Source organism: Vidua chalybeata, chromosome 27 (genome assembly GCF_026979565.1).
Source record: "Vidua chalybeata isolate OUT-0048 chromosome 27, bVidCha1 merged haplotype, whole genome shotgun sequence".
Lineage (NCBI taxonomy): Eukaryota > Metazoa > Chordata > Aves > Passeriformes > Viduidae > Vidua > Vidua chalybeata.
In genome coordinates this window covers 555901-566973 of record NC_071556.1, presented here as the reverse complement: position 1 = coordinate 566973, position 11073 = coordinate 555901, and the positions used below count along the sequence as shown (strand labels likewise).

General features: G+C 50.9%; 1 protein-coding gene across 1 annotated transcript; it reads left to right on the top strand.

Moving 5' to 3' along the window:
* Positions 1 to 5638: 5638 nt before the first annotated feature.
* LOC128800792 (butyrophilin subfamily 1 member A1-like) lies at positions 5639 to 9934 on the top strand. Its single transcript, XM_053966244.1, is given in 6 exon segments — positions 5639 to 6758; positions 7300 to 7436; positions 9231 to 9310; positions 9312 to 9393; positions 9395 to 9448; positions 9451 to 9934. Coding segments are annotated over 6 exon segments (966 nt in total). The 5' UTR covers positions 5639 to 6469; the 3' UTR covers positions 9775 to 9934.
* The last annotated feature ends 1139 nt before the right edge of the window (positions 9935 to 11073 follow it).

The window sequence follows — 11073 nt, the reverse complement described above, 5'->3', positions numbered from 1 at the left end:
GATTCATGGTGGAGATGTTTGCAGGGCATGTACCACCTTGATTCCTCAACTGGTAAATGGGGAACAGCATATGCTGGGCTTTGCATCCCACCTCTCTGTTCTCCAGGCAGCTCTTCCTGTGACAAGGGATGATGGCCTGATTCCCAGTCACAGGGAACACAAAGCATTCCACTCTGCTTTGTCACATCACTCTGGAAGGCACCAGCTGTGCTATGCTGTGGTTTTTGTTTTAAATTTGTGTTTGCCCACTATTCTCCTCCCTAATCTCCTCCCCTCCCAAGTTACCAATCTCCCCAAGCCCTTCCCTAACTTCCTCCCTCCCAAGTTGTCAATCTTCCCTATCCCCACCCCTTTTTCCAGAGTGTTCCTTGTCTATCTTGTAGTATTTGATACCCCATTTGTTGCTTTATATTATCCCCCTCCCCTGCTCTCCCTGATAGGTTTATAGAATGTTAGTCCTGCCCTAGATTCCTCCCCTGACATGCCCTCATTGGTTGGTTGCCCTATATCACTCCCCCTATAAAAACCTCTGCAGAGGGCCCTGGGCTTTGTCTTGGGGTCCCAGGTCGTGGACCTAATAAATCCATCCAGTTTTACCCTGCGTCCCGTGTCGTCGTTATCTGTTCCTGCGCCGGACCAAGCAATAGCTGGGAATAGCAGAGCTCACGGGGGGGAAGGTCGCGCCCCTGCTGTTGCTGCCCAGCACGATACGACAGCGCACTACAACACAGCTGAGCACAAATAAAGCAGGATGCAAGGGCAGCTGCTGCCAAGTGGCTTTGCAGACAGCCACTGAACCCTCTGCTGGCCTGAACCCCGGACTGGAGCTGGGCTGCCTTGGCCAAGCTCACTGACCAGTTCCTTTTGCACTCTTTTGGCATGTCTGACACCTTGTCCTCCCAAATCCTTTCACTCCACATGGCTTTAGTGCTCACATCCCTCCTTTGGCACGTGGAGTTGTCTGGGACATGCAGCTTTGATCCCCAGCTTTGCACACCTATGCAGGCTGGATTTCCTTGGAGTGATGCCCATGGAATTGTGATTTCATTGTTAGATTATGAGGTTCGGTTATTACACTTTCTTTGCTGTCATTTGTTATTGTGGGGGATTAGGATTTTTCCTTTTGTTTCTTTCTCTCAGGGAATTTTCTCACATTTGTTGCTAAGAGACAATAGCGACTGATAATTAAGAGAGACAAGCCCAAGGAGAAGAGGGAGGAGTGGAGCTGGCTGCACTGTGGCAGCTGAGGGGCATTCTCCTGGGAAGGGCAGAGATACCAGGAGATCTGGGCTAGCAGGAGGGGCTGTAGCTCTCTCTCGCTCTGGACATCAGAGGGGAGACAGGCTGCACTCACTGCGGGGAGAATTCGCCACCTGTGCGGGATGCGCCTCCTGCTGCCTTCTCCTACCGTGAGTGAAACTGCTCACGAGAGCGGCCGTGTCACTGGGACCTTATTAACACCTGCCTCACCAGAAAGGACCCTCACCATCAACTCGGGTGCCTCAGGGGAAACCCCAGGATCCCCAAGCCCCCTCCCCCTCCACCTCTCCCAGCGGTGTTCGGGAGCTGAGTGGCCACTGCTCAGCCCCGCCGCTTCTCTGCCACCGCTTTGGCTTTTTCACTGCCCTGTAACTCAGCAGCTGCCTGCCGGGACACCCCTCGGCTCCTGCTACAGCTGCGGAGATTCTGTTACATTTTGTTTGCTACTCCGGAGTCTGCTCGTCCCTGCGGTTCCAGCCACCGCTCTGAGGTTCCTGCTGCAGCCCGTTTTCGTCATCCAGCCCACCCGCCATTGTCGTGTGGAGAGGCGGCTGAGCCCGCGCCACAGCGCCCCCTGCAGCCGCGGGGGAATCATCGCACCTGCCCCGCCCGACCGGGAGCCACCGGCGCCCCTGCCGGCTGTGCCCGGAACTGCACCAAAGGAGAAAGTGCCTGTGGCCGGGAGAGGCCGGCACTGGGTCTGTGCTTCAGGCCGGGACTAGGTCTGTGCTTCAGGCTGGGATTGGGTCTGTGCTTCGGGCCAGGACTGGGTGTGTGCTTCAGGCTGGGATTGGGTCTGTGCTTCGGGCCAGGACTGGGTCTGTGCTTCAGGCCAGGACTGGGTCTGTGCTTCAGGCTGGGATTGGGTCTGTGCTTCGGGCCGGGACTGGGTCTGTGCTTCAGGCTGGGATTGGGTCTGTGCTTCGGACCAGGACTGGGTCTGTGCTTCGGGCCAGGACTGGGTCTGTGCTTCAGGCTGGGATTGGGTCTGTGCTTCGGGCCAGGACTGGGTGTGTGCTTCGGGCCAGGACTGGCTCTGTGCTTCGGGCCAGGACTGGGTCTGTGCTTCAGGCTGGGATTGGGTCTGTGCTTCGGACCAGGACTGGGTCTGTGCTTCGGGCCAGGACTGGGTCTGTGCTTCGGGCCGGGACTGGGTCTGTGCTTCGGGCCGGGACTGGGTCTGTGCTTCAGGCCGGGACTAGGTCTGTGCTTCGGGCCGGCACAGGGTCTGTGCTTCAGGCTTGGACTGGGTCTGTGCTTCGGGCCAGGACTGGGTCTGTGCTTCGGGCCAGGACTGGGTCTGTGCTTCAGGCTGGGATTGGGTCTGTGCTTCGGGCCGGCACAGGGTCTGTGCTTCAGGCTTGGACTGGGTCTGTGCTTCGGGCCAGGACTGGGTCTGTGCTTCGGGCCGGCACAGGGTCTGTGCTTCGGGCTGGGACTGGGTCTGTGCTTCGGGCCGGGACTGGGTCTGTGCTTCAGGCTGGGATTGGGTCTGTGCTTCGGGCCAGGACTGGGTCTGTGCTTCAGGCTGGGATTGGGTCTGTGCTTCGGGCCGGCACAGGGTGTGTGCTTCGGGCCAGGACTGGGTCTGTGCTTCAGGCTGGGATTGGGTCTGTGCTTCGGGCCGGCACTGGGTCTGTGCTTCGGGCCGGGACTGGGTCTGTGCTTCGGGCTGGGACTGGGTCTGTGCTTCAGGCTGGGATTGGGTCTGTGCTTCGGGCCGGGACTGGGTCTATGCTTCAGGCTGGGATTGGGTCTGTGCTTTGGGCTGGGACTGGGTCTGTGCTTCGGGCCGGGACTGGGTCTGTGCTTCTGTTTGTTATACACACACGCACACACACACACACACACACACACACACACATGCATATATATATATGCTGGTAAAGAATATAACTGTTATTCCTTTTCCCATTCCTTTGCCTGAAATCCCCTTGTTTCCACAGTTTTGATAATTTGGCCATTCCAAGGGAGGTTCTCATCTTCCTTGGCAGACACCTGTCTTTCAGACCAGGATAGTTGTCCAGGTCTGCGTCTCTGTACCCTTCAATTTTTGCTACCCTCTTTTCCTTGTCACCCCTTTTGGCCAGGACACTCATCAGGTCCCTTTGCCCCAGCAGGTGCCCCATGCCTGGCTGGGCTGGGACGGTGCTGCACCCAGCTGTGCTGAGCTCCATGGGCACTGCCTTTGCCTCTCTCAGGGCAGCAGATTTCCCCAAAGGAACCATCCTCGATGGCCTCACCTTTCAGCTGGGAATTGCTTTCAAGCAATTTTTAAGCTACTGTTGGGCTTTGCTGCCACCTTGGCACTGCCTCTGGGTGTGAATCTCAGCTCCATCACCTCCCTCCTTCCCACTGCCTCTGTACTCATGCCAGGGATGTGCAAACTGCTGCCAGTCCAGGCAGCGCTGTGGGAGGAGGCTGTCACATGCAGCCCTGGGGAGTCCCTGCAGCAGGAGTGTGTCTGTGCATGCTGCCAGAAGGGCATGTCCAGAGCAAAAGCATTACCAAAATCCTCCAAATTACTCAGCAACTTTTATTTTGGAGTGGAGGTAGCACAGGAGGAAACGGGTAGCAAGCTGGGACAGGGTGATATTTTTGTTTCCTTTTCAGGCAGGGAAAGACTTAGCTGGGACCAGGGGACCTCTCCGAGGTGCTGGGTGTTGGCCGGGCAGCTCCTCCTCCAGCTCAGAGTGCAGGAGAGAGCTCAGGGTCTCCAGCTATGTGGAATGTGTGGATGGAAAGGACCCTCTGGCATCTGCCAGAACTGCCTGTGGTTTCCACCTCTTGTTTGCAAAGTGGAACCAAGTGAGTGGACAAAAAGTGGGGGTGGGAGAGCAGAGCGGGCTCAGGTCCTGTCCTGGCTGGGCCTTGGATTAGTGTTTTGGATATTTTGTTTCCGCTGGTCCAAGGCCACTTCCTGCTCTCTTTGAGGTGCATGGAATGAGTCCTGGTTTGGTCAGGGCTTCTTCTTGTTCTGCACCTGTTTGTCTCTTAATGCTGAATCAAAAAAGGCAGAGCAGGCTGTCTTTTGCTTTCCCCTGGGAAATCCCCACAACCTTTTATACCAGGCTGGTACTTTGTGTATAAAACACTAACCAACATCAGGCTGAAGATGGAAAATCAATTTCAACCTTTGGTATCTGAGGTTCTTCACTAGACTTTACAAAAAGGAGCTGGATTCAGCAATGAATCCCTTTAAAAGTGAATTTTGCCTTTCTTTTTTTTTTGTCTTCCCTTAGTTTTCCTCCTTTTTGCCCTTTCCCTCTCCTTCCTCGTCTCCAGGTGGTTCTCCTGTTCCCAGCTCCTCTACTCTCTGCTGGCTTTTGTCATTTACGGTTTTCCAAGTTCATGAGCAGCGCTAGGTAAGAATCCCCTGAATCCTGCTGATCTCTGTGGCACAGCTTCCAGCCTGAGTATCTTCCTGCTGCCAGTGCAGCAACTCCCTGTGAACAGCAGAGCTTGGAGCAGGGTCAAGTGCTTTCCATAAACCTTCTCCACTTCTGGGAGCACCAGCATCCCTCTGGATCTCAGTGCATCCCTCTGGCCATGGCAGCACAGGCACTGGAACAACCTCACTGAACCTGGCTGAGGATTAGATGATGCTGAAGAATTGATTATAATTTGCTGCCATGTCCCTCCCTGGTTTCCTGCACGTTCCCGTTTATTGCACGGTGTCCAGGGTATGTTGGACCTTTTGGAAGACCAGATCAGTAAAGGAAAAAAGCTAGCAATAACAAATTTAGCCTGGGCTTTTTTATGTTGCTGACCTGAATTAGTTTACTTTTGTTTCCCTCCAACCAGAACCACTTTCTCAGTGAGCTGAGTGGCCAGTTTATTATAAGCCTTTTTCTTTTAAATTTTCAAAGATGCCAAGAGTACCTGAGATGTTGCTACTTTTTAAATAGATGTTTGTAAAGGATGAGAAGAGCTAAGGATATTTGAATTTTATTTGTAGCCGAGTTGTCACTTGCTCCAGCCAACCTCCCAGAAACCTTCCAACCACTTCCATTATTCCTTGTCCTGCTTTCTGCCAGCCCTGAGCTGCATGGGCACCACTTGTGCCCTTGAGAACCAGGGCTTGAAGAACTCTCCTGGCAGCGCAGGACAGGGAAGCAGAGGGAAGGGTGGTGGCCTGACCCCAGCCCACTGCCCCATGCTGCAGGTAGGGTCCCTCTCCCAGCTCCCCTCGGTACCTCTTGTGCCTGGCATGGGGACGCTGCCAGCACGATGACCTGGTATCTCAGTTCTGGAGACAAATTTCAGGAGGAAACACCCTGGAATAAGTGTGTCCTCTAGAGGGAAAGGGCTGCAATAACTCCTTTTTCTTCTGCCAAAGAGAAATGGATATCAGGGGATGAAAATGAAAAAAAAAAAAAAAGTAAAACTGTTTATTAATAAAGCAAGATACCCGCAAAGCACAGGAAAAGAAAGAAAATTGAACATTTCACCCCATCCCCACCTCGCTGAGAGGTAAAGATGGCAGCTGCCCTTGTTTGTCTCTGGGAAGGGGGAGAAAAGAGTTTGTGAAGCAGCCTGGGAACCTGTTGGATTTCTGGCATGGGTCTTCTCCTCACAGCAGGTGAAGTTGGTGGACTTTAATGTCCCTTTTTTTACTGGTCTTTCTGGGGTTTGGCCTGGCCAGGGCCGCCCCTGTGGGCTCCTCGGGCCAAAGAAAAAAATGAACCAAAGCAGCTCAAGGAAAGAAAAAACCAAAAATCTTCCAAAAGGATTTGTTGGTGAAAAGCCTCCAGGCCAGGGGAAGAAAAAAAACCAAAAACAAACAAAAAAACAAAGAAACTCCAAAACAAAAACCCCACCCAGAAGCTTCTTGCCTAAATTGGCGAAAATTAATCCAGCAAAAGCAATGAAATAACAGTCCCTGTAGCTGCTGACCATGCCAGAGAGAGCTTGAACAGAGCCCGTGCCTGGGGCTCCCAGGCTCTGGCCCTTCCCACTGGTTCATGTTAAAGATACCACAGACATTTCTGGGCATAAACCGGATTATTAGGGAATAAAGTATCATCACAAAATGACCCCAACACCTGGCCTGGCAGCACACAAACAGCGCCGAGCAGCACCTGCTGTGCCTGAGCTCAGGTGCCATGGCAAACTCACGGCTCTCTCTTCTTCCTCTGGGTGTTTCTCCGGGCTCTGCTCAACCTGACGGGACACCCCAACCCCAACCCTGGCCAAGGGCAGGAAGGTCATGCTGCCCTGCAGCTTCTCCCCAGGGCAGCATGCACAGGACATGGAGGTGACCTGGTTTTGGGAGCAGTTCTCCCCCTTTGTGCATCGCTACAAGGGGAGACAGGACCAGTATGGGGAGCAGATGCTTCAATACCAAGGGCGTAATGAGCTGCTGAAGGATGGCCCTGCCCAGAGCAGCACACACTTGAACATTTTCCATGTCCAACTCTCTGACAGGGGAGATTACACCTGTTTTGTTCAACATGGCTTAGATTACGTCAAGGCTGTGGTAGAGTTCAAGGTGACAGGTCTGTAGTTCATGTCCTTGGTACCTCTAATTTACTTGCTTGCAGCCAGTGCGCTTTTTCCCTGTCCTCCTGCCAAGAAGCAATTTGAGGTGGCTGCTTTGGAAGTAGGGTTTTCTTAAGTCCCATGTTTGAAAATACCAAGATTGTCTCAGAGAGGTGAAATTACCCACCAAGTGCCCATAAGGAGATGTGCTTCCTCCTTCAGAAGTGTTCTTGCTATTGTTTTCTTCATATAAGTAGGTGTAAGAAAAAAATTAGGCATTGGGTAATAAAAGAAGAATGTTGTAGTTTGTGCATTTATGTTTTAATATCCAGGCCTGTGGATTATTTTGCCACAGATCTGGCCTCCAGAGCAGATCTCTATGTTATGCAAATGAGATTGCAAGAAATGTCCTGACTCCAGGTGACACTTGTCTGAAAAAAACCCTTTGATTTGCCTGTGTCAAAGTTTGTCATTGTCAGGAAGAAAAACAGCCAAACCACCACATCCTCCAATACTCAGCACCCCGCAGGCTCACCTGGGGTCTCTCTGTTCCCGCAGCCAGTGGCTCTGCCCCATACGTCGAGGCTGGGGGATCCGGGTGTCCTGCAGCTCAGCCAGCTGGTACCCACGGTCTCCGGTGCTGTGGCAAGATTCCGTGGGTGGCAGCTCCCGTCCCACTGGGAAGACACTACCCTGGATGAGAACGGGCTCTGCAGTGGAGAGTAGCAGAGGTGTGACCCAGAAACTCTCCTGCTCTCTGCAGCATGTCCCGCTCAGACCGGAGCAGGGGGCAGCCCTTTAGTGTCAGTATCAGGTGAGCCAAGCCCAGGGCATCGCCCCGCCACCGTGCCGGGGGAGCTGCGCTCAGCAGAGCCCCCAGAGCATCGGCCCCGCGGCTGCTCAGCACTCGCCATCTCCATCCCATTTCCATTTCCATTTCCATTTCCATCTCCGTGTGCAAACAGCTGCGATTTTGATAGGGTTTGTGCAGCTGTGCTCCTAAATCCATCACTTCCATCAGGAAGTGCAGGTTGGGAGGAAAAGGAACAGCCTTCAGTGTGGCAGAGTTTCTACAGACACCTGGCTGAAATAAACACTGGAACTAAATGAAAAAGGGAAAACCAACCCATGCCCTTAGTCACCCCTGCTGTGAAATCCTGTCCTACAGGTTCAGTATGAGAAAGAAATCCTTATGTCTCATTTTAGCACCTGCAGATATTTAATGTTTTTTATTTTCCCTTGTGTCACAGGAAAGCTCCTTTTTCACTGGCTGATTGATTTGGGGCTGGAAATATATCACAGCAGAGATGCAATGGTGAACTGGACTAAGCATACACCAAAATGCACTGCAGCAGCACATGCTTTGAGACACATCCAGACCCTGCAGCCCTTCTGCCATGTGGGTGATTGTAACCTGCTGGGGGTTAATCAGTACTTGATGGAAGGGATGTTTTTTAAAATTATTTGCATTTCTTTCTTTTCTTCATGGGAAAGCATTGGAAAAAATAGGTAAGTTTTACTTTCAATTTTCTAGAAATTGGAGAAATCTTCAGATGGAAGCATTCATGGGTTGAATTTCTGGGGACATTTGGGATGGAAATAGTTTGGATACTGCTGTGGTTTGGAATAGGAAGAAAATTTAAGGAAGTGATGTACTTGTTTCAGAAATGTTATTTTCCATTGGTCTCTGTGTGGCTTTATGCTATTCCCTGTAATTATTCTATGCTGAGAAGAAAATTCCTTCCGTTTTCAAAGTACAAACTGACAATAAATGTATGTCTGAATCAGGACCAGCAGTGTGGTTGTATTTTTAGAAAATGGATGGAGCCCTTTCATGTAGTCAGACACTGAAGTTTTGAAGCAATACACTGTGAGATGATTTTCACAGAGATAACAGCTCAGAAAATGGGCAGCAACACTGACATATCATTACCCTGAGCTAATTCAGTAGAAGTGTTTGATTATCTCTCACCTGTGAGTGGTTTTTTTTGTTTGTTTCTTTGTTGTTTTTTTTAAAGCATGGAGAAGATACGCAGTACCTATAGAAGAAGGTAATTACAGTTTGGTCTTTCAGGGTGCTGAATCATTTCCCCTGCTTTATTCTCCCTTCCTGGCAGTTCCCCTACTGCAGTGTTGCTGGTGGGACATGGGGTGGTTCTGCCAACCCTCCCATTAGGAGAGGAAGTGTTACACCCAAACTCCTTGTTCGTTTGGTGCATGCCCGTTTCATACAGGCAAATCTGGACAGTCCTGGTCCTCAGTGAACTGTGTCCTCACATTTCACATATCTGGGATCTTCAGCCTGAAGGTCTGCTGACAATCCTCTTCTCTCTCTGCTTCTTTTTCTGTTCCTTGCTCCAACATTGTGACCTTGTGCACCTTCCCCTGCCACAGTCTGCCAGCTCTGACTCCCACCCTGCTTCTTCCTTAGGCAGCCCCAGCTAAGAGCTCCCCTGGGGTGAGCTCTGCCCTGATGTGTTGGTTCCATCTCACCTGCAGTGAACATGGTTCTGGATCCAGACACAGCCCACTGGGACCTTGTCCTGTCTGATGATGGCAAAAGTGTGAAATGAGGTGACATAACAGGACATCCCTGCCATCCCTGAGAGATTTAACCCATGCTGCTGCGTGCTAGGCTCTGACAGCTTCACCTTCAGGGAGACAGTATTGGGAAGTGAAGGTGATGGATACAGGAAGATGGGCCATGGGGGAGTCTCTACAGAAGATGTGAAAAAGAAGGATGATATTGAATTTAAGCCAGAGAAAAGTAGCTGGGCAGTGGGGCTGTTGGCAGCGTACTTCCTAGCTCTCACCTCTCCCGATCGCACTCTCCTTCCTGAAATCAGTACTCCCAAACAGATCTGGATCTGTCTGGATTATGAAGAGGGATGGGTAGCATTTTTCAGTGTTGACGAGGGTGCTTCCATCTTCACATTTCCACTGGTATTGTCTGAGAGAAAAACAATCCACTTTTGGTTCTATCTGGGTCTTGGGGCCTCTCAAAATATGACTGTGATGAATGGGAGGGAGTGAGATAAGGCTTTTCTAGGAGAACTTGGTAGTTCATACTCACAGAAGGATTGAGGTTAGAAGGAACCTGTGGAGGTTTCTGTGGCAACCAGCTGCTCAGAGCTGGGTTAACCTGAGGGCTGTGTTAGGTGTTTTTGGACCTTGTTCAGCAGAGCTGTGTTGGGTTTCCCAGGGCAGAGATCTCATTATGTCTCTGGACCTCTGTCCAATGCTGCATCTCTCTCAAGGGTCTAAACCAATCCTTTCTCTCTGGTCAGAATTTCTCCAGTTGCAACTCATGTTGTCAACTCTCCTCCTTGTTCTGTTGAACACAACTTCTATTGAAAAGATGGGATTTTTTTTTAAATGTACACAATGAAATTACTTTGGTATCATTTGTCTGTATGTGTGTCAGCATCATTGTCTCTGAGCAATGTCTCCTGCTCCTTTCAGCCTGTGGGATTTGCAGGCACGAGAAAATGGCTCACTGCATCCTGCTGGAGCCAATGAAGTCATGTCAGCAGGCAGGTCTATTGGGGTAAGGAAAGGGTTACAGAAAGAACAGTGGCAGCAAAATCCTGTGTTTGAACAAACTACACCATGAACAAGAAACCACTGAACCACTTCAACCAGAACATGAAGAAATTTGAAACAAAACAGTTTTTCTGCTCTACTGGAAAGAATAATAGAAGATGTCAAGCGGACAGATTTATTGTAGAACTGGGATTAGTTTTAAGCTTGCAGTTAAAAATAGCTTTTGGGCTAAGGATATAAATTTGGTGAGCTTTGCAAATGAAGTAAATTCACTTGCATCTAGCTTGTGTCTCACACAGGTCCATGGCTGCCCACACCTGCCAGCAGCACAAACCCTGGGGATGAGTTCCCCTGTGACCGGGCAATACCCTACACTGTGAGATGGGTAACTACAGATTATTTTGCTGTAGGGGAAGCTCCCCCTGCAAAGGGAGGAGAGCAGTGTGTTTTTTCTCAGACATGATTTCACACCAGATACTCCAGTCAACTGGTGTCCAGCAGGCATGGACCTTCCCAAGGGAAGGCTTCACCCAGATACAACTAGTAAGAAAGGAGACTTCAGTACAGGTGGTGAGTTGCAGCAAGTGCCCAGGCCTTTCTCCTGGAGAAAAGGTAAATACCTTCATAAGGTGTGTGCAGGTTTGATGATCTGTTATGTCAGGAATAGGAAACAGTTAAAAGGCTGTGCAGTATTCGAGGGGCTGAGATGGATGTGGACAGGCGGTTTCAGAACGATGTTCCTCTGGCAGACACTGAGAACGAGGCACTTCAGAGCTGGTGACCTACAGA